We start from the raw sequence: 22,243 nt of genomic DNA on the forward strand, positions 1-22,243 counted from the left end.
TTCCAGTTTGTTTTGTTTTGCAAATATCAGAGGTTCAGTGTTTAATTCGCCTTTCATGCTGCTAGTCCACAATGTCAGCATACCCCAAATGATTTTTTTTTTAAAGCATTGTGCAACCAAAATGACAATATGGCCTGCAGGCTCAGCAAGGGGGAGGGGAACCCTGCCACAAGGCATAGGGTCAGCGGGGGTAAATGAAAGCAGGGGCAAAGCACTATAGTACCGAAGAGTCAAAAGGGTGCTAAGAAGAGCCCATCTTTCCTGCTGTATCCTTCGTGCTGTTTTCACAGTGGATATCTGAGAACATTCCAGCACAATCACAACAAGAATTGTCCTCCCTTTTTCGAGAAGACCTTCCCACCATATGCTAAAAGTTCACAACCAGTACAAAATGCTTACTGTCCTTCAAAGGGGGGGGGGGGCGGGGGAGTTGAATTAAAGAAATGTGTATTTCAAGCTTCTCTTCCCGTGATGATTAGTCAAAGTTGAACGGGTTCCCTTCGAGAGAGGGAGGCCTGCTAGGCTGAAGGTGGAGCCTTGAGGATACTTTCAGCCAATGAGATGGAGAAGAATACAGACTTCTTGTCAAACGGGGAAGAAGGGGACTTGCAGGCTCGAATCAATCGAGTCCATTGCTTTTCTCCTCACGTGGGTTACGACGAGCTCTAAGACTGGCTCGGGAATCTCCTTAGACGGTTGGCAGCGGCAACCACGTAGAAATGCTTCTGCAAAAAAAAGGGGTGGTTTGTTATCCTCAACAAGCATCCTGACACCTTTCCCTTCCTCTTCCCACAACAGACACCCGGTGAGGTAAGTGGGGCTGGGAGAGCTCTGACAGAACTGCTCTGAGAGTACTGTGACTAGCCCAGGGTCGCCCAGCTGGCCACCTGTGGAGGAAGAGTAGGGAATCAAGCCCGGTTCTCCAGATTAGGGGCCACTGCTCTTAACCTACTCCATGCTGGCTCTCAAAAGAAGGGAGGCAGTGTGGGGGGGTTACTTTGGGGAGCTCAGAACAACATAAGTGGGGGTCAGTTCCGAGGTCATGCTCTGCTGGCACAGTGCAGCTTCACCTTCAACCCACCATCGCCCGCTAATCAGGTAATATCATGAAATGCACCCTAAGCCACAATTAATGAGCAAGTTGAGCCAATATTTAGCAAGATGTAATTGTGATCCCTTGGACTGCGAGGCAAACAAACCGGTCAGTCCTAGAGGAGACCAGCCCTGACTGCTCCTTGGAAGGCCAGATCCTGAAGATGAAACTCAGATACTTTGGCCACCTCATGAGAAGAAAGGACTCCCTGGTTGGTCTTGGAAGATGTCCCTGGATTCGAATCTAGCTGCCCTCAATGTCCAGTTTGATTCCTGTTTGCCACATCCTACTCAAAGCATCTTCTTTATCCCTGACCAAGTTAACCCAAGCAAGCCTGATCTCAGAAGCTAAGCAGTTCCACCTCAGAGGTAGTAGAGTGCAGTGGTCAGAGCACTGGGCCTCAGATCTGAATGACTTCACCCAGCCACGATGCTCTGCAGAGTGACCTTGAGCTGACCACGCACCCCCCACCTGACAGAGTTGATGTGAGGATAAAATAAAAGAGGAGATAATAAGCTGCTTTGGGGTACCCCCTGGGTAGAAACCTGGGGGATGCATCTCTAAACAAGCAAAGCATTCGGCAATTCCTGAAAATCATGAGGGAGAAACGCAGCACCAACTAAACAAAAGCCATCTCCAAAAAGTCCTGCAATTCAGGAAGTGGACCTTGGCTATTTTGGGCCATGTTGGATTCTCTTTTTACAGTTGCATCCCATCTTTCAGCCCCGGAGGGGGCTTGATAATCGCATCTCATGCTTGTTGCAGACTCTGTCCAAGAGCCGGTGTGTCATCCGCTTAAGTGGAGCTGCCCTCTGGTTTCATGGCAACCTTTTGAGGATTCAGAGCGTTGACATGATCGAGGCAGGGAACAGCAGCTGTCCGATGGTTGTAATTCTGACCATGAAGAGTGATCCTTCCCACAGGGGAAATGGTGACATTTCTTTCTTTGTACAGCAAATTCCTTCTTTTCTGGGGTTACCGTAGGGCAACTGGAACCCCCCCAAAATGAGAACTGTGCTGCGGGAGAATGTGCATTCTAATGGTTCTATATATGCTGCCCCAAGACGTCAGTGAGGGGCGGTATATAAATTGCATGCATAAATAAATAAACAATAGAACAATAGCCGGACCATAGCGAAAGCAAGCAGCCCCTGTCAGCTTTACCTTCCATTTTTTGTGGGTCATGTAACTCTGGAGCAAAAGCTGGGACTTCAAGCGGACCTTGGTCTTCTGAGCTTTGCCGGAAAGGTCCGTCAGCCATTCATGTTTCAGGCAGTTTGCTGCGCTTGTCCGCCCACTGAGAAGACAAGGAAAAGAGGGGACTGGTGAACAGGCAGCCTGGAAGGCAAGCATCACTGCGCCTGTCCATTGAGCCAAGTCACTGGAAAGAAACAGCGGGCATTTCCTTCTAACCGATCTGGAGCCCAAGGAAATGCTGGCATGAAATGTAAAAGCAGGTGCCAGACTTGCAGCATCCACGGAGAGACCATGTGGGGTCCGTACATGAGTGAGGAAGATGCAAGGGGGATATATCACAAGGCTGGGAATCCCTGGACAGAAATGGTGGGTGTAAGCAGGATCTTACCTATAAGCCAGGTGGCACCTAGGGAGGACTCTACGACTCACCTGGACCTCTTTAAGAGTTGAAGGACTATCGTCACCTTTGCCCCCGGGAATGCACTCCGTATTCATGCAGCATGCCTGGAAGTCTATTGTGTCATGGGAACACCTCTTGATTAATACCCCCCCCCCAAAAAAAAAGCCTGTTTATGTGGAAGTACCAGAGCAAAACACAGATTGGGGCAAACAGCAGAATGCTAGTCTTATGACACCTTCTTGTCTTTTCAGCCGAGCTCCTCCTGCAGGCATGAGATTGAAAATCAGCCACTGGTTCTGCCTGAAAGCTGTGCATATCCTGCTGGCTCAAAGTGCTGCAAAACTGCCGAAACGCCTTTTCCTTAACAAAATGTAGTATGACAACAGAGCAAAATATTGCTGGGAAAGACATCACAAGCCTTGAATAATTCAAGCAGGACTTTCTGAAGGGGCTACGGAGAGTATCTCACGTGGGAGGGAAAAAGGGAAACCTGTTCTGAGCACAGTTTTGAAGAAGAAGCCCCGTACCACTTTTCCTTCACCAGGAGTCTTGACACAAAGTCTTTTGCGTCTTCCGACACCTGCTCAAACGCTTCTGCGTCGAAATCCCAGCTGCAGTTCACAATGTAATTCATCGTCTCCGTGTCCGTTTCTCCAAGGAAGGGCGATAAACCGCTGAGCCTGAAGCAGCAAAAGGAAGATCCTGTGTAGAGATTCTTTTTGACCATTGCGAAACCCCAGAAACATTCTTTAGGCTTCAAAAAAACCCAGCAATGGCACCGTGAAGAAGATGGTGGGCAAGCACAGCTGTGGACACGCCCACCCCGGGCTCCTCCCCTTCCCACCCCCTCCAGGCCCATCATTGGTCATTTAAAAACATTAACTCCCACCCCTTCAGGAAACCCCTCCAGAGCCATCAAGAAACCCCAGGGTTTCACAAAGCCCTGGTTGGAAAATCCTGGTTTAGAGTGTTGGAGGTGGGTCTGTGGGACCCAGGTGCGAATCTGTACTCTGCCATGGGAGCTCACACAATGGCTGCCTTAAATAGCCTAATTTAGTAAACTGCAGTAAAAAAAAATCCTTAATATGAACAACAAAACCCCAGGAATATATTCCCCATAGTGGGGAAGTACTCCAAATGCCTCTGCACCTAGATAGGGTTGCCAGCTTTGGGTTGGGAAATACCTGGAGACTTTGGGGGTGGAGCCAGCTATGAGGGGAGGGGCTTCAGTGGAATATAATGCTGTGGAGTCCCCCCTCCAAAGAAGCCATTTTCTCCAGGGGATCTGCTCTCTGTCTCCTGGAAATGAGCTATGATTCCAGATCCCACCTGGGGATTAGCATCCTTACATTAGGTTTTTTACTGACAGGCTACCTTTCCTTAAGCAGGGCGCTGCCGGCATGCAGAAGAGAACATGCTGATGGATGTAGCTTTGTTATGGCTACATTCTAACATGTACACTCATTGTTTCCCCCCCTCCCAAACTAATTTTGCTCTCCAGGGGTCCGAATGTGCTTCAGGAGTAATTTTCAGCCTTCTGGCTATGAGGTATCAGCTTACAAAGGTTCTGTTGTCAGCACTCCCCCCTCCCTCCCTCCCTCCCTCCCTCCCGAAAGTTTACTCACAGCATGTACGCAATGACGCCCACGCTCCACATGTCCGTGGGGAATGACACAAAGTCGTAGTTCACCACTTCAGGAGCCAAGAATTCCGGCGTGCCGAAATTAACTTTCAGCTTCTCGCGAGGCTTGTACCTGGACCAGAAATGAGGAAAGGGTGACCTCAGCGAAGTATTCCTGCCAGAGGGCACCTTGACTATTCCCAAGCTACGGCATGGGTGTTCAAACTGTGGCCCTCCAGATGTCCATGGACTACAATTCCCATGAGCCCCTGCCAGCGAACGCGTTCGCTGGCAGGGGCTCATGGGAATTGTAGTCCATGGACATCTGGAGGGCCACAGTTTGGACACCCCTGAGCTACGGCATCTTTTCTTTGCCTTTCTGCCTGCCCAAGAGGGCTGGCTCAAGTGGAGATTTTGAACTGGATCCAGCCTTTGTAGCCTCCAACTTTCAGACCACCCTGAGTGCTCAAACGTGATGAGCCCCCTTCGCATGGGGTGCTGGCCCCATAGCACAGCTATATGGTTTGTCTGTGACTCCTATTGGATTTCAGTGGGTTGCCATACAGGCCTGCAGAGCCTGAGAAGGAAAAACTTAGAAGAGAAGTGCAGGGGAGAAAAAACAAAGAGTTTTACCTTCTTGCCAGTCCAAAATCGATTATTTTAATCTGGTTCCCAGTGCGATTCACGCAAAGGATATTCTCGGGCTGCAAAGAAAAGAGGTTACTGAGGTGACAGAGAACCAACGTGGCAAAGTGGTTAAGAGCGTCAGCCTCTAATCTGGAGAACCGGGTTTGATTCCCCACTCCTCCACAGGCAGCCAGCTGGGTGGCCTTGGGCCAGTCACAATTCTCTCAGAGCTCTCTCAGCCCCACCTCCCTCACAGAGTGTCTGTTGCGGGGAGAGGAAAGGAAGGCGATTGTGAGCCCCTTTGAGACTCCTTTGGGTAGTAAAAAGTGGGGTACAGATTCCAGCAAGGAGGAGAAAAGATGTCAGGCATCAGGGCATTCCCAGTTATAAGGCCACCAGGATGGCCCCACCTAGCCCACCTTTCATGACTCTCACGCACGGCCAGGTGAGCCTCACGTGGCCACAGAGCAAGCCAGCCAGAACCCCAGCTGAGCTGGCCACACCGCCTCTTATGTCTGGAGCCAGTCGTGGCAGCAATCTGAGGCCTGCTCACCGAGACAGCAGCCGTGTTTATCTGCAAAAGGTCAGATTAGAAACAAAACACCACACACACACACACACACTCCAACATTCTCCCTGCAGGTTGGGCTGAGTTCGAACACAGTCGTTTTAGTAGCTGAGCAAGAAGCCGAAACCCTCGGTCACCTTGAGGTCGAGGTGAAGGATATACTGTTGGTGGAGGTAGTGGATCCCTTCGCAGATCTGCTTGGTGAACAGGATGGCGTCCAGTTCAGTCAAATGGTAGTTTTCGTCCGTGATCCGGTCAAAAAGTTCGCCGCCGTCAACGCTAGCAGAGACAGAATGCAGGCGGGAAAATATGTTTTCAACACTACCTGGCTGAGTTGTTCTTCTTCCACTTTGTAGTTCTCAGAAGCCCTCACCTGGAGAGCCCAGGACAGATCGGGGAAACAAGGCAGGGTTGGCCCTGGTTAGAAATTGGATGGGAAACCCCTGAGGAAGTTGCTATGCAGAGGCAGGCAATGGCTGACAATAATCTCTGTTTAGCCTTTATAACCTTATGGGGCTGCCATATCTCTGCTGTGACTTGACAGCTGTTTCCATCTTTCCACATTTCTTGGAAATATACCCAAACAATACATAAATAAGAATAACCGTAGTAAAACATGGTCTAGTGCAGCCTTTCTCCACCTTTTTACCAGTGAGAAACCCCTGAAACATTCTTCAGGCTTTGAGAAACCCAGGAAGTGGCACAATAGTGCAGAATACGGCTGGGAAGCAGTGGTGCGGACACGCCCACCCGGGGCCCCTCCCCTTCCTGCCTCCTCCAGGCCCATCATTGGCCATTTCGGGAGGGGGTCGACATGACCGTATATGGTCATATCACCTAATAAATGTTCAACAAATGTTAACAATATACATAAAATTAATTAACATCCCATCCCTTCCTGGGTCATGAAGAAACCGCAGGGTTTTACAAAACTCTGGTTGAGAAAAGCCTGGCCTAGTGGTTAGACTGCCCAAAGGGGATTAGACACTCACTATTCCATGATTAAGGTGAGGTTGTTCTTGCCCTCAAAAGCGTCGTAAAGCTGGATCAAGTTGACGTGGTTGAGCTGGTTCATTATGTTTATCTCGTTTTTCACCTCTTCCTGAAACATTGGAGATTGAGGATATTTGTTAGCCCTCTCAACAACCTGCAGGATTCCTTGCTATCATCGTTGTCGCAGTACACAACAAGGAAAACAGCTGCCCCTGTCATTATCATGCTAAATGGAGCTCTCCCACCAGGCCAATGAAGCAGGCCCACCAACCGGAGCCTGGAGACCCCTCCCACCACCAAGGACATCTCACAGTTAGATGCTGAAGGTTGATGCGGAAGGCCGAACATGTTATTGCTTTGAACTCTACCATCAGAGGTACTGTGTGTTCTGAATTATTGTATGTTCAGAGGTAATGTGTGTTGTCAATGTTCAAAAAAATGATGTTCCCTGGAATGCACCACAAATTGCAACGCAAGCTGCCCTGAGTCGCAGGGGAGGGGGGTATCTAAATGTAATTGGGTGGGTGGATGGGTGGGTGGATGGATGGATGGATGGATGGATGGATGGATGGGTGGGTGGGTGGGTGGATGGACGGGACAGGCAATAGAATTCAAAGTACCATACAGGTAAAGGGGGAGCAGCAAACATCTTTGTTATGCAGTATGCTAATTCACTGTTCACCCTCTACCTGCATGTACAGACTGGCCATTCCCATTTCATTGCGTCTGAAGAAATTTGTGTGCACCCCAAAGCTTAGGCCTTGATGAAAATTCTTGTTGGCCTGCCCATTGGCAGCTTGCTTGCCATTCAGCTATGGTTCGTTGGAAGGAGTCGGGATCCCTCAGGGTACAGATGAGCCTTTGGGTTGGCCCATCAATGGCTTCTGTTGCTCCTAAGTATTGAGTTGGGATCCCAGCTGTCTTTTTCAAGGGCAGGATGGAGTTTCCTCACTTTCCCCTCCCACCCTAGCAGAAAATGCTGCTCCGGGAGGGTAGGGCACCCCGAGGGAGTGTGCAGTGGGAAGAAAGAATAGGCAGAAACAGCCAGGTCAGATCCTGCATAGTTACACACAGCGACGACCACGGTTCTGTCTTCATAATATGCCCAAAACAATCCGCGCCTTCCTTTATTTGGACAGCGGACCGGATCCTTACCCTTTCTTTAGCCGCTTTGACTTTGATGATCTTGGCCGCCAGACAGAGCCCCGTGGACTTTTCGGTGCATTTGTGGACTTCACCAAAACGCCCCCTGTTGACGGATTGGAGAAGACGCATGATGATGCCTAAAAGGAAAAGGACTTAGGGGGACGCCTAAGGGGCCTCTGCGGACGCCTCTGGAGGGGAACTATTCTTATCGTCGATTAAAAATAACCTGGTACAAAGCGGGCAGAATTGGGAGGTCAGGAGGAGCGCCCGAGCTCCTCTTTCTCCCAGCTTAGAGAGGATTATTCTTGATCTTTCCAGCCAGTTGTTCGGTGATTATGTTAAAATATTACCTCCTGCTTGTTTCCCCCCCATTTCACAGTGGGACAGCCGCCTAGCGCTGGCCTTCTTGGAGACCGTAGCTGTCCACGCCTCCCCTGGTGTCCTTCTGCAGGGCTTTAACCAAAGTTATATCTGTGCAGATATTGGGGAGGGGGGGGGTTGTTACTTGTCATTTGCTAAACGACACGGAAGCCAACAAGAAGAAGATCTCAATTTCTACAAGGGTGAAATCAATTCCTGGTTCCCACTTTCCAGAATTGGGAAACGGGTCTGGGTTCCTTCTGTTTCTATCTTGGGGGCCCCAAGTCTGCTCTCTGAAAATAACCGGTTTTAAAAAGCAAAACCCTTGCAAGGGCTTCAAACACAAGCCGTTTGTACTTTGGAATCTTTGGGGGATGCAGGAAAACATTTCGCTAAAAGCGACACAGCCAGACTCACCCTCCCAAGACTTCATGGTGGCAAATCGAAAAGGCCGTAGACACCTCGGTTTGCTTGACGCTGACGATGCGGTGCTCAAAGGGGGCCGGGGGCGGAGGGCTGTCGTCTGCAGGAGGAGAAAACAGCCATTTCATGCATTTACAGGGGCAACATGCAGCCTGCTTGCGTGTGGTTTGATTTCTTCCGCCCGCACATCGCAAGGGGAATGCATCAAAGCACAGCCGAACACATTAGCTAAGTGCATAGCGTAAGAGACACCGGCTTTTCCAGTGGCTTCAAAGTATTTCCAAGGAAATGTATCCCAGAACAAGGAAAGGAAGCCCAGAGAGACCTGCCTCTCTGCACATGCATGCAAATGTAATAATAATTCCACTGAGTTTTAAAGTGCTTTGGAGCGCTCCTTGCACGGTATTAAACGGATTAACTGACTCCGCTGGAAGGAGCACAGCAGTGAAATTCTTGAATCCAAAATCCTGCCCTGTATGAAAACAGCCAAACGGCCAGACCTGCTGAAGAGGTTAGATTCTCTACTTATTTGGGTGTTCCAACCCCGGGGGATGCAAGAGAAAATAAACTTGGGAAATTAACTAAAGGAGAAAATCTTTCCAAGATTCTGATGAGGACCAAGCCCCACCTCTGTGATCAGTAAAACCTCACCCTGGTTGGACCTTTATCCATGGCTCAGGGGATAAACCATTCACTTTACGTGTCAAAGGTCCTGGGTTCAATCCCTGGCCTCTCTGGTTTTAAAAAGATGTGAAAGACTTTGAATTGGGTTAGGTATTCCAGGCCCATCCATCCCAGGACACTGGTGGGTGATGGGGTGGGTAGGGCTTTGTGCACCCCAAAAAACAGTATAACTTTGCATATCGAATAAACAATCCCCGCATGTAGAAAGCTAGAGAGAAGGGTGGCCCTTTCCCTGACATGCTAGGTTTCTAACTGCAGGCAATATTTTCTTTTGGAGAAGAGTGCTCAGTCATATATGTCCCACCTGCAGTCTGAAGCAGTGCAGTCCGAAAACAGAGCTACTGCCTAGCAACTAGTCCCTGGGGTTTTCAGGGAGGGGGGTCAGTGGAGCCAATTTCAAACAAGCAGTAGCTTTGTGAACAGGTATTCTTGCCAATTACTTACCAACGATCACTTCTTCCCTTTTACCAGCTTCTACTAAGGCAACATTTTGGGATGGTTTCCCCGCAGGCTGGCCAGATCCGCTTTCCTGGTCTGTTGGAGATGGGCCACCAGATTCTACAGTCTCCAGTTTGCCATCATTTTTAGAGTCTTTCTTCGTCGTTGATGCTTCTTTGGGCCTTTTCATTGTGGCCCCTGGATCTTTCCCCGCATCCTTAGCAACGGCGCCCACGGCCTTGCCTTTTAGCTCTCCTTTCTCTTCAGCCTTCGCAAATGGCTTTTGGTCTGCCAGCTTCAGCGTCCGTTCGCCTTGCTTATCGGAAAGCTTGGCCCCTTTTCCACCCGGAGAGGGATCGATCCTGCCGCTCTTAGACACCGGCTTACCTTTACAAGGCTCTGGGCAACGTTTGGCACCTTCACCTGCTGGAGGGGGAGGCTGAGGGATGGGAACTCGGACGCTTTTACCAGCATGGCCTCCTCCGACATTTCTGTCTTGGCTCTTCAGGGGCCCCTGTCGGGCATCGCTGCCTTGCACGTTGACGGAAATCCTGCAAAGCAAACATATCTCAGCTCGGAGAGCACCGTCATTGCCCCGGGAAATCCTGAGGGGTGCAGCTGTGGCCTTCTCCAGATGTTCCCCCCACACACACACACGCCCTGCTTTGCACCCTTTCCAGTTGCATGGCACTCCCATTCATCATAGCATGAAAGGGCAGGATCGAGAAGCCATCCAACACAAGTTTTAAACTGGCAGTGAGAGTTTCTAGGCTGCAGGCAGGCAACTTGGTCCTCTGAAATGTTACTATTATATATATACTATAATGCTATAATCGTACTTTGGTTTCAAGGGACCAGGTTGTAGCCTGTCGATCCATTCAGCTAGAAGAGGGGCCTTCATATGGAGGGAAATTTTATCATTCCCCCCCCCATCTTTCTCCCCAATGCAGTTTACAGCATTGTACTCCTCACTTCTGTTTTCTTCTCACAACCACCTTGCGAGGTAGGCTTGGCTGGAGAAACTGGCCACGTCAGAAGACGGACTCTGTATTGGGGGTGGCCAAACTGTGGGTCTCCAGATGTCCATGGACTACAGTTCCCATGAGCCCTTGCCAATTGACCATGCTGACAGGGGCTTATGGTTATTGTAGTCCATGGACATCTGGAGACCCACAGTTTGGCCATCCCTGCTCTACGGCATTGTACCATGCTGAGGTCTCCCCCTCCCTCAACCCAACCTTAAGCAGGCTCTGCCCCCCCCCCACACACCAGAAAAAAAAAATCTCAACCCAGAGTTGGCAACCCTAAACTCTTGCTGGTCTCTAAGTTGTTACTAGACTCAAACTGGACAGTAACATGATGACATTTCTCTGTCATTTCTTCTAGCAGAGATATTTCTTTTTGACTGCAGCTATACTCTAAGAAGACACAAGGGTGATAATCTTGAGGACCGGGTGATACAAGCGTGTCCCTACTTCTCTCTATGAAATGAAGGAGCCATGTAGGGGATCGTGCAGAGAGGCAGCAGGCAACCTCCTCTAGATATGCAAGTCTTTTCAATGTATTTCTCACAGCATAAGCCTGCAAACTACAGACTTAGTGTATCAAGGCAAGAAGCCTGTCACAGCCCAGGCCTCTTGAGCAAAGCCATCAGAGCAGGCACCAGAACCACCTGGGCACAGGTGCTACCTGTGCACCACCTGGGCCCAGCAGCCGGGATCCAGCCCTGATTCCCATGGCTGTCAGTGATGAACTCCGACAGGTCTGGAAAACCGCATCACCCATTCAGGGGAGCCAGATTCCGATGGGGTTTTTCTCCCTCTGCTGGACGTAAGTGGAACCCAACCTAGCCCAGACATTTGGTATTTGCTGTTTCTCGCGTTCAACATCCGATGCCGAACACAAAATCTTTGTGCCCTGCATTTCCGCCCATCCTGGCACACTGCTGCTTCCACCCCCCTCCAAAGATCTCGCCTTCCCGATTTGGAAAGCTCAAAGACACATCGATACCTCGTCTGTATAACTTCCTCGCCAGGCTTGGAAGCGGAGGGCACAGCTCTCTGAGTTGGAGACATGAACTCAGAAGCCTCTTGTTTACTTTCCGTGGGCTTTGGATTGACAGTCTGCGTTGGAGGATCTTCCAGACCTGAAGCTCTGCCTGTATTCTCCGGTCCTGGCGGGCCGCTTCCGCCGATGCAGCAAAGACTGTCGTTTTGGTCCAGGGCTCCGATGACCACGTCTTTTTGCTGTTGGCAACCCAAAGTTTCTGTGGTTTCACCCTGGGCCGTCCTTTCTTTCCTGCATGGACCGGAGTCAGCTTTGGAAAGGTCTGTCCCAGCTGAGTTCATCTTTTCGCATCCTCCCACAGGTTCATCCAACTTTTTCTGCCTTTTGTCGTCTAAAGTGAGAATTGCATTCATGACAGGAAGAGCATTAGCATGGACAGGTGAGGCTGAGAGCTCTGAGAGAACTGGGGATGGCCCAAGGTCACCCAGCAGGCCTCCTGTGTCTCAAAGCGGCTTACAGTCGCCTTCCCTTCCTCTCCCCCCAACAGACACCCTGTGAGGGAAGTGGGGCTGAGAGGCTAATTCTGTTAGTTAAATTTTTAAAAGATTAAATAGAGAGAGAGAGTCCTGTCCGTTTTTATTTTCAGTCTAGAGCAGGAGTAGTCAAACTGCGGCCCTACAGATGTCCATGGACTACAATTCCCACGAGCCCCTGCCAGCATTCGCTGGCAGGGGCTCATGGGAATTGTAGTCCATGGACATCTGGAGGGCCGCAGTTTGACTACCCCTGCTCTAGAGTTTTGTTCCTGTCCTGCTCAAAGGAATTACATCACAGTTTTTCCCTTTGCAAGTTGCAACTGGTGTCTTCTTACGCGAAGGAAAAAACGGGGGGGGGGAGGTCCCACCTCCCTCTGTAAGTAGCACCCCCCCAGTCAGGAACTAAACCTCGGCATTCCTCAAGCTATCTCTATCGTCCCCAAAGTGCCCTTAAATGTCAGAACAATACCTTCCAAGGAATTCTTGCCTTCGGCTTGGATGCCTTTCTCGCCGGGGACATGCTTCCCTTTCAACGCTTTCTCTTCTGGTTTGTCTTTCGTCTAAGGAACAGAACCCAGAGGAAAATTCAGCTTTCGTTAGTCAAAATGCCTCTTGGAAGCAAACAGGCAAGGCTTGAACCTGTTCTGGGGACTGCCCTTCAGGAAAAAAAAACAAAAGCACTTAAAATGGACATGGGTGGGTTAATTGATTGACTTTGATAATTGATTGACTTTCTCCCTGGAACTTAGAATTGCTGAACTGGAGACACTGTGGTGAAAGGAACAATGCAGTAAAGGTCAGCATAATTCATATAATAATGGCATACATCTGGACATCTGCACCGGATCTGCCGTCGGCAGAAGACGGGTTCCAGTCAGTCAACAGTCTTCCAGCAGTAGGAACCCTTGCCTTCAGTGGAAGATGCCTCAGTCTCAGGTTGCCAACTCTGATTTGGGAAAGCCCTGGAGAGCTGGGATGGATGCTAGGGAAAGCAAGGTTTGAGGAGGCAAGGGATCTGAGGGGGTATAGAGCTCATGCCCCAGAACAGCCATTGTCCTCCAGGGAAAGTGAATTCCTGTGGTCTCCTGTTGTGATTGCTGGATGTCTTCAGGTACCACCTGAAGGTTCTGGAGAAGAAAAAAAGCCGATGTGGATGGGTACAAGTTCAATAAGTTCCTCTTTGTTAAGTAACAATGAGAGCCAGATTATCACTCATCGTGATTTGACTTGGATTATCACACGTTTCCAGGGTAACCGCTTCCCTCAGTAGCTCCCAACACTTATTTCTAATCAATCAATTTACACCTTACAAGTTGTCTTTTCACAATAGTATACAACGCTTTTGCATATCAGTATGGAGGATTTTGCATGGCAGTCATCAGTGTCTTTTGGGGGACCCACAAAACACATAGACGGTTGCTGCATGGGATCCTCCATCTACCATTAGAACCTTCTCAGCCTACGATCCCTGATAGGGTCGCTGTGAGGATGCAACAGAGGAGAAGAGAACAACATAAGCTGCTTTGGGTCCCCATTAGGTAAAGGTAAAGGTATCCCCTGTGCAAGCACCGAGTCATGTCTGACCCTTGGGGTGACGCCCTCTAGCGTTTTCATGGCAGACTCAATACGGGGTGGTTTGCCAGGGCCTTCCCCAGTCATTACCATTTATTCATTACCCCAGTCAAACGGTAATGACTGGGTCCTCATTAGGAGGTGTACAAATTAATAAAACAGTTAATAAGATACAAAAATACCGAGTCACTAACCTCCTCTAGGATTTCAACCGGGCTCCCTTTCTTCCAAGGAACGCCACCCTTCAGAATGAAATCTATCACTTTGGAATCCTTTAGCATTTCTGCCAAGTATTTAACAAGTTTATCTACTGAGTCCACTATTCTCTCCACCTTTTCCAACCTCTCCCCGTACTTCATGTCGTCTTGATGCACCATTTTCATCAGCTTCAAAACCTCAGAGCACATCTTTTGGGTCTCCGTCAACGGAGCCCCGTCCTCTGCTTTCACCCCCCATTTTGCTCCACCGGTTGGATCGCCACATGCTCGTGATGCAGTGGCCTTCTGAAGACCTTTCCCCAAGTGGTCAAGCCCACGATCGACCCTCTGCAGCTTTCCCGTCACGTCTTCTTGGAAATGCAGCAACTTGTCGACTTTTTCGTTCAGGAGGTTCAGTTTTTCGTCCATCGCGCTCGAGAAATCTTTTCCGGACACGGTGTTGCCTTCAGACATGACGCGGGGAGAAGATTAGGCTGTGTCCCTCTTACATGGGAGGGCCGCCCTCTGACAAGTCCATCGCCCTGAATCTCTTTGGAATGAAAGGGAAATTCTGGAACGTTCCGGGAGGGTGTTGTTGATTAGCCGCGATGCGGAACGCGAGTCTGCGGTTTGGCGGTTATGTATTATCTTGTTTTCTTACAGGGTGCTCATCGTGGCCAGGGTAATTTAGCGGTGGGCTTGAAGAGGGGTTATTTTTTCCCCCACCCTTCTCCCCGCCATGCTTCTTGACGTCACAGAACCATTTAAAATTCTTTTCTCAAGAGGCTGATGAAAACCAGCCATCTTCAGAATTGGCAAAGGCCGCGGGGAAGAGGGGAAGGGTCAGATTTCGATCGGGTTTTCCACTCAGCAGAGATGACCAATGATCAAAACGACCCTCACGGAAAAATATTATCGACTGTCACTAGAGAAACGTATAAAAACTGGGCCTGGTGTTGTCCCACACAAATGCATACACAATGTTCTCCTCTCTCTTTCTCACACACACACACACACACACACACACTTGTTGTGCTCCAGGTTGGCTGGCAGTTGGGTTTTAAAAATAGAGCGCCATGACAGTGATATGAAGTACATATCTAGTACCAGCCTGCCTTTGTCAACAACTCAAACGAAATTCTTCCGTCGGTGCCAAGAGAGCCCCCGTTGTTAAAAAAAAAAAAAAATCCACAAGATGTCAAATCAAAATTGTTTCCACAATTAACAGCAAAATCATTAATCCTGCCCTCTTCGAAAAAAGGATTTGCTGTTCAGACAGAGGGGTTTTCCGACCGGTTATTTCTGAAGGGCATCGGTGCCCATGATATTTGCGGGGTGGTGAGGTGGGGGATTGAACACGTGTTCATGTGAACCAATGTTTTCAGGACTTTCACGGAGAATGTTCAAAAGGACACTGTTTCTGGGCCACATTTAAGGACTGTCCTCCACCCCCTCCCCTTATAGCAGGGGTAGTCAAACTGCAGCCCTCCAGATGCCCATGGACTACAATTCCCATGAGCCCCTGCCAGCATTCGCTGGCAGGGGCTCATGCGAACTGTAGTCCATGGGCATCTGGAGGGCCGCAGTTTGACTACCCCTGTCTTAGAGAATCCCATGCGGCCAGAAATAGCCTCCTCAGAACAAGAAAATCATGTTTTTAGGTACTTTAACCACAAGAACTTGGGGGGGGGGGGGCTGAAAGGCATTTCCCACATTTCCAAACAGGTGCTTTAGGATGCTTAGGGCTGATCCTGCGTTGAACAGGGGGTTGGACTAGATGGCCTGTATGGCCCCTTCCAACTCTATGATTCTATGATTCTATGAAACAGTAGCTACCAAATGCTACAGAAAGAGGGAAATCAGTTGTGGAGCATCCTTCAGGGTAGACATGCGGTGCGCTCTGAAAAACACCTTTCTCAAGAAATGCGGAGAAACCGGTCCATTTTAAGAAGAGGCCAGTTGAAGAGTTGCAGTTAATTGCGTCTGTCGGTTCCCACTTAGGGTTGAACTAAAACTCGCTGGCACCATTCATTGTACAGTTGCCAACCTCCAGTTAGTGGCTGCAGATCTCCCACTGTTACAACCAACCTCCAGGTGGCAGAGATCGGTTTGCCTGGAGAAAATGGCCACTTTGGAAGGTGGGCTCTAGTCCTGCCCTCCTTAGGCGACATCCCAAAACTTGCAGGTATTTTGCAGCCTCTTAACTAGCAACCCTAATTCGTTATAATGCTATTGAATTTACTTCAGTGCAAATGCCAAACTGCAGAGATCGAGGTCCCTGCATTCAGAAACATGGAAGATTTGGGGTTTTTTTTTCTCCTAACAGAAATTTTCCGCACCAGCAGATAACATTCAAAATCACAGTCTGGGATGTATTTGAACACGGGGCACCTCTTCCAAGCATGCCCTGAGCGGAAGGCCAGAAACCCATTCCCCAAAATCGATGCCATTGTTTGTCAGAGGACAACCCAACAACTGCATCCGTGTGTGAGCGTGCGTGGGCGTCCTTTTTGTTCCGTTTTAGTTGTAGAAATTGAAAGCCCCCTGGAAATAGCGTTGCCAAGCTGAGAAATATCTAGCGATTTTGGGAGCGGAGCCCATGTACCTCTGAGTGCCCAGGTGTCACGTCTTTGACTTCCCAACCCAGAGCTGGCAACCCAACGCTAATCGCTGCCAAAGAAACCATGCCAAAATATTTCAGAGTCTGCGGAGCAATGGTTGCAAAGGAAAGCCTGCATTCCCCAATGGCCAAAGCTGAACGAGTAACCCCTTCAGGGGAAGGACGGGGGTCTCGAAGCAAGAAGAGAAGCAGTGATTCCGGGCCCCAGGCTGCTGCCCTGGAATGCCGTCGGGTTAATCCGGCCTGTGCATTCCACATCTCTCCGGCCCCATGTGCCTTTCATGCCTCTTGCTTGTTCGCCTCAATACCAGTGGGAAGGTTTCCACCGGGCCATGCCCAGTTCCAGCCAGCCAGCCACCCACCCCTCCTCGGCCAAGCTGGGAGCCGCACCGCAAACAATCTTGCCAAGTCAGCGTCCCTCGGACAGCCTGGGCTCCCGCAACAATCATCTCCGGCATGCTCATCTGCCAATTTAGATCTCGGTGACATTTTCATTTGACGTCATTCGCACGTACGAGAATAATTTATCGGTCGGGGAAAACAGGCGTTGGTAGCTGAGGCTCAGCACTCTGTAAAGAATGGCTGGCAGGCAGGCTTGCCAACTCCGGGTTCGGAAAGACCTGGAGATTTGGGGGTGGGGTCTGGGAGGGCGGGGTTTAGGGAGGGGAGGGACCTCGGTAGGGTCCGCCTTCCAGAGCAGCCATTTCCTCTGGCAGAAGTGGAATAAGTAAGCAATTGAGGCAGTCTGAAGATCAGCTATAATCCCAGGAGATCTCCAGCTCTCAGGTGGAGGTTAGCAACCCTGTGGGCTGGAATGCACGACCTGGATGGCCCAGGTAAGCCCGCTCCCATCACATCTCAAAATCTAAGTAGAGTCGGATCTGTCTAGAACTTGGAAAAGCAACCTCCAAAGAATTTCAGGGTCATAGGATGTAGGCAAGCCATGGAACACCACCTCCAATCGTCTCTTGTCTGGCTGCCAGATAATCTTAGGGTCTCCTGGCTGAATCACCCACATGCCATACGATCAATAAGGAAAAGGTCAATGGGCAAAGTCAGAAGTTTATACCAGACTCAGCCAGAACGTGGCTGAGGATGGAGATAGACATTGCATTTCTGTGACCATTTGCGTACAAACACCCCCCTTGGCTATAACAACCCCATGATATTAGAATCATAGAAGAATAGAGTTGGAAGGGACCTCCTGGGTTACCAACTGCTGGCTGGGAGATTCCTGGAGATCTGGAGGGACCTTAACTAGGGAGAAGGCCATAGACTCCACCCCCCCCCCCCAAAGAAGCCATTTTCTCCAGGCGAAATGATTCCCATAATCTGGTGCTCTGCTGTAATTCCTGGAGATCAGCAACCCTCTCCCCATGCCGTAAACACACACAGTTATTTGTCGACAAGTGGCTTAACCAGACCATGCCAACTCTCAGGTTGGTTCATGCATGTAAGGACATCCGGTGGCGGAAAGCCACGAGGGTCACATGGACGAAACCTCTGCAGGCTGTAGGTGGAGGATCCTGTTTTGGAATGGCTGTTTTTTAAAAAAGAAATTACCAATGTGACCACATCAAATAAAGCCAGGAAGGAGTCAGCAAGCAGCAGCAGAAGAAGAAGATGAGGAAAAAGAGCTGATTTTAAACACCGCTTTTCACTACTCGAAGGAGTCTCAAAGTGGCTTATAGTCGCCTTCCCTTCTTCTCCCCTCTACAGACACCCTGGGAGGTAGGTGGGGCTGAATGAGAGAACAGTGATGGGCCAAGGCCATCCAGCAGGTCTCATCCGTCTCAAAGCAGTTAACAATCACCTTCCGTTCCGCTCCCCACAACAGACATCCTGGGAGATAAGTGGGGCAGAGAGAGCTCTGAGAGAACTGTGACTGGCTGCATATGGAGGAGGAGTGGGGAATCAAACCAAGTTCTCCAGATTAGAGGGTGCCGCTCTAAACCATGCTGGCTTTCTAGAAGATGCTGTCACCAAGAAACCCCTCTTTCCTCTGGTGTAAAGGCTGGGGCAGAAAAAAGGCACCTGTCGATCTCAACATATAGTCAGGAATGTAAAGTCCCATCCATGTAGGCAAGCATCTGAACGGAAGATATCGCAGTTGGAGCTGGGAGCTGGTACAGCTTAGCCAGTAACAGCATGTCCTGGGTTCAAATCACTTCTGCTTTAGGGAAGCCAGTCTGCTTCTCAACTTCACTTGCTCGGTCAGCCTACCTTGCAGGGCTTACAATAATGCACATCAGTGCTCCAAACCATAAGTAGTGGTGTTGACCATCCATAACACTGGGCCGATAAACAGTAAAACAGATAAACAGCCGTAGGGAAGGGCGGTATAAAAATATAAATATAAATAAATAAATAAAAGGGCCCCAAAGGCGAGCTTAAAGTAGTCTAGCAATGGCAGCCAGCCCATCAAAAGAACGCCGACAACAGACAACAATAAAGTTGTGTGTTTAGATCTCCCTCCAGCTAAAAAAAAACAAACAAACCCTAGAATGCCACAATAGACATCCTGAGAGATAAATGGAGCAGAAAGAGCTCTGAGAGAACTGTGACTGGCCCAAGGCCACCCAGCCGGCTGCATAAGGAGGAGGAGTGGGGAATCAAACCCAGCTCTCCAGATTGAATACATTCACAGAGGTCTCATATAGGGATATCAGCCTGCAGGTGGGACCTGGAGATCCCTTGGAATTCCAGCTCATCTCCAGAATACAGAGAGCAGCTCCCCTGGAGAAAAATGTAGTCTTTGCAGGATGGGCTCTGGCATTGCACCCCACAGAGGTCCCCGTCTTCCCAGGCTCCATCCCCAATTCTCCAGGGGGTTCTCAACCGGGGTCTGGCAACCCTCACCCCCCCCCATCCTCCGCCGGTGGGCAGGGGGGACCCGGCCACCCTCGTCCCATCCCAGGCCCCCGTTGCGTATCTGCCATCCAATCCCGAATATCGTCCGTGCCAGTGTCAATACCAAACCCTTCCCAAAGAAACATATCCCCTTACCGCAAACTTCTTGACGTAGTCGGAGACGCAGGATCCCCCCATGCTCAAACGGAGCGACTTGTGCGGCGCGGAGCCTTGGTACAACGTCCCCATGTTCCCCTTCCCCTAGCTGGGCAAGCCGCCGGGGCCTCCGGCAGCCGGACACTGAATTCCAGACGCAAGCCTCATGGACCCTGCCAGAAGAGGCATTCCACCTTATCTGCTCCGAGACCCCCGCATCCCAGTCACTTGCTTATCTCCCCCCACCTCCTGGCTCCTATCTGGATCCCTGCCGCTCACTTCCTGAATGGCAGATAAAGGCTGCCGTGCAAATTGGACGCGCTGAGATGTCTAGAACTCTGGAGAGAGGCCCTGTTTTGTCACCCGCTTCCCTTTCGGGGGCTCGGTTATCGAGCCCGGGAAAGAAACCGGGCTGGGAGCTTGGCTTCCATGGGGAGACCAGACCACTGGCTTGGCCCGGTACGCCCAGTAGACAGAATATGTATTAAATACTCGCAGGGTAGGTAAGTCCCTGCCCACCCGTGCCGCTGTGGTTTCTGGATGGCCATCGCTTTCTGGGTGTCTCCTCCCCGCCGGGGGGCTAACAGGGGGGGAGGGAAGTTGGAAATTAGGAAAGAGGAATGCCTGACCCGGCCAAAGGTGGCCTGATCTCATCCCACCTCAGAAGCGAAGCAAGGTCGGCCCTGGCCAGTACTTGGATGGGAGACCCACCTCGCAAGGCCAGCGTTGCTGTTCATAAGCAGGCAAGGGCAGGTTGCCTCCGTTTGCCTCTTGGCTTAAAAACCCCTTGAAGGGCCGATGCAAACCAGCTGCAACCTGACTGTGGGATTGTAAGCCGCTTTGAGACTTCTTTGGTTAGTAAAAAGCGGGGTACAAAACCGCCCAGCTTTTCTCTCCTGGCCTGTTTTGTAAGCCGCTTTGAGACTTCTTTGGTTAGTAAAAAGCGGGGTACAAAACCGCCCAGCTTTTCTCTCCTTTTCTTGCAAGAAAGCACAGCCAAACTCAACCTTCTCCATAACTAACTTAATATTTCATCCTCTCTCTCTCTCTCTCTGTGTGTTCAGATTTTTAGGGGTATCCAGTCCAGCTTTTACGCTCCCTCTCCAAAAGCAATGGCTAACAAGCACACTCCGTTTAACTTCCCAATACGGAACGACCATCACATACTTGGCTAAAGGAACCTTATTCTGTGAAGGTTCAAGGGGGTGGCAGATGACAGTGAAAGAGCGATAGGGTTGTGAGTGTCCATCCCCGGTTTCTCGAGAGCCACTGCCAAATCCCTGCGGCTTCTAAAACGCGTTCTCTAAAGAAAGCCCTGCGGACACCAATAGGACACTGGTGGACTCGTACCGTACCTTCCATCCACGCACCAACGTCGACCTGGAAACCAGCATGTAGCAGTTCCTTGGTGGGCCACCAAGAGCCGGAAAGCGAGGCAGCCCTGGGAGGAAAGAGGATCATGGAAGAATCTTCGAGGCCACCAGGGTGCCAATCGGAAAGGAGAAAGCAGGAGGCATGGGTACTTAGGGATCAGCCACCGTCTCCTGCATTGTCCAGCATTGTCCAGGCAGCAGTGATTCTCCACTCTCTCTGCGTCAGAGCAAGCATATTTCTCCAGGGGTTTCCCTTGTAGGGGGGGGGGGATTAAACGGAAAGGTCAGGGCCCCCCCCTCCCTGGCAAATCCCCTCCCATCTCTAATGGATGTTTACTTTTCTCTCCTGCTTGTCTTTCTCACAAGGAGGAATTCTGCCAGGGCCAAAAACAGCGTCCATGTAAAATCCTTCCTTGCGCTTTTGTGCCAGAGAGGTGACCTCACGCCCAGCCAGGCTGGTTCTGTTAGGAAGGAAAGAGGGAAATGAACCACCCAATGCCAGGGCAATGGCTGCCCTTGGCCGATGACCAGATGACCTTTCTTCCAGAAACAGAGCCAGCGTGGCATTGTGGTTAAAAGCAGCAGCATCTAATCGGGCGAGCCAGGTCTGATTCCCCGCTCCTCCGCATGCAGCCAGCTGGGGGACCTTGGGCTAGTCACAGGGCTGTTAGAGGTCTTCTCACCGAATAGTTCTCTCAGAGCTCTCTCAGCCTCACCTCCCTCACAGGGTGTCTGTTGTGGGGAGAGGAAGGGAAGGCAATTGTAAGCTGCTTTGAGACTCCTTCAGTTAGAGAAAAGCGGCATATAAGAACCAACTGCTTCTTCAGTAATATCAGGGCTCTCTCAGCCTCACCCACCTCACAGGGTGTCTGTTGTGGGGAGAGGAAGGGAAGGTGATTGTATGCCCGACAGAATAGCAACAAGGTCCCCACTCCCGCACTTGAGCCTTCCATCAACCCTGCAAGGTAGGTTAGGCAGTGGTAAGTAGCTGGCCCAAGGTCAGCCAGTGAGCTTTCTAGCTGCAGGAAGGAGGGGGAGATTCGCGCTCAAGTCTTCCCACTGCCAGTCCATCATCTAACCCAGCCTTTCTCAACTTTTTTTAGCGTTGATAAAGCCCTAAAGCATTCAGGCTTTGCAAAACCTCATAAGTAGTGCAATCATGCAGCATATGGTTGGGAAGCAGAGCTGTGGACATCACTGGCCATTTGGCGAAGGGGTTTGACATGACCATATATGGTCCTATCTCCCGATAAATGCTTAACAAATTTAAAAAATAGATTAAAAGTTAACTAACTCCCACCCGTTCGGGAAACCCTTCCAGGGCTGCCAAAAAACCCTGGTTGAAAAAGCCTATTCTAACCTTTATGCTGAAATGCAGCTCA

At 50.2% G+C, this 22,243-nt stretch overlaps 1 protein-coding gene across 3 annotated transcripts; it reads right to left on the reverse strand.

Moving 5' to 3' along the window:
* Window positions 1–6: 6 nt before the first annotated feature.
* MYLK3 (myosin light chain kinase 3) lies at window positions 7–21,035 on the reverse strand. 3 transcript variants are annotated; one of them, XM_077309541.1, is made up of 13 exons: window positions 20,844–21,035; window positions 12,563–12,653; window positions 11,561–11,948; window positions 9,557–10,101; window positions 8,423–8,528; window positions 7,655–7,748; window positions 6,499–6,608; window positions 5,644–5,785; window positions 4,945–5,015; window positions 4,316–4,444; window positions 3,218–3,370; window positions 2,258–2,390; window positions 7–725 (listed from the first exon to the last, which is right to left on the reverse strand). In XM_077309541.1, exons 1-13 carry the CDS (start codon window positions 20,880–20,882, stop codon window positions 666–668), a joined length of 2,061 nt encoding a protein of 686 aa, XP_077165656.1. In that variant the 5' UTR covers window positions 20,883–21,035; the 3' UTR covers window positions 7–665. The 3 variants fall into 3 exon arrangements, with proteins under 3 accessions (XP_077165656.1, XP_077165655.1, XP_077165654.1); XM_077309540.1 differs by lacking the exon at window positions 20,844–21,035 and adding an exon at window positions 19,489–19,911; XM_077309539.1 differs by lacking the exon at window positions 20,844–21,035 and adding an exon at window positions 13,860–14,522.
* Between the last annotated feature and the right edge of the window lie 1,208 nt (window positions 21,036–22,243).

This window comes from Paroedura picta, chromosome 14 (assembly GCF_049243985.1).
Source record: "Paroedura picta isolate Pp20150507F chromosome 14, Ppicta_v3.0, whole genome shotgun sequence".
NCBI classification, from domain to species: domain Eukaryota; kingdom Metazoa; phylum Chordata; class Lepidosauria; order Squamata; family Gekkonidae; genus Paroedura; species Paroedura picta.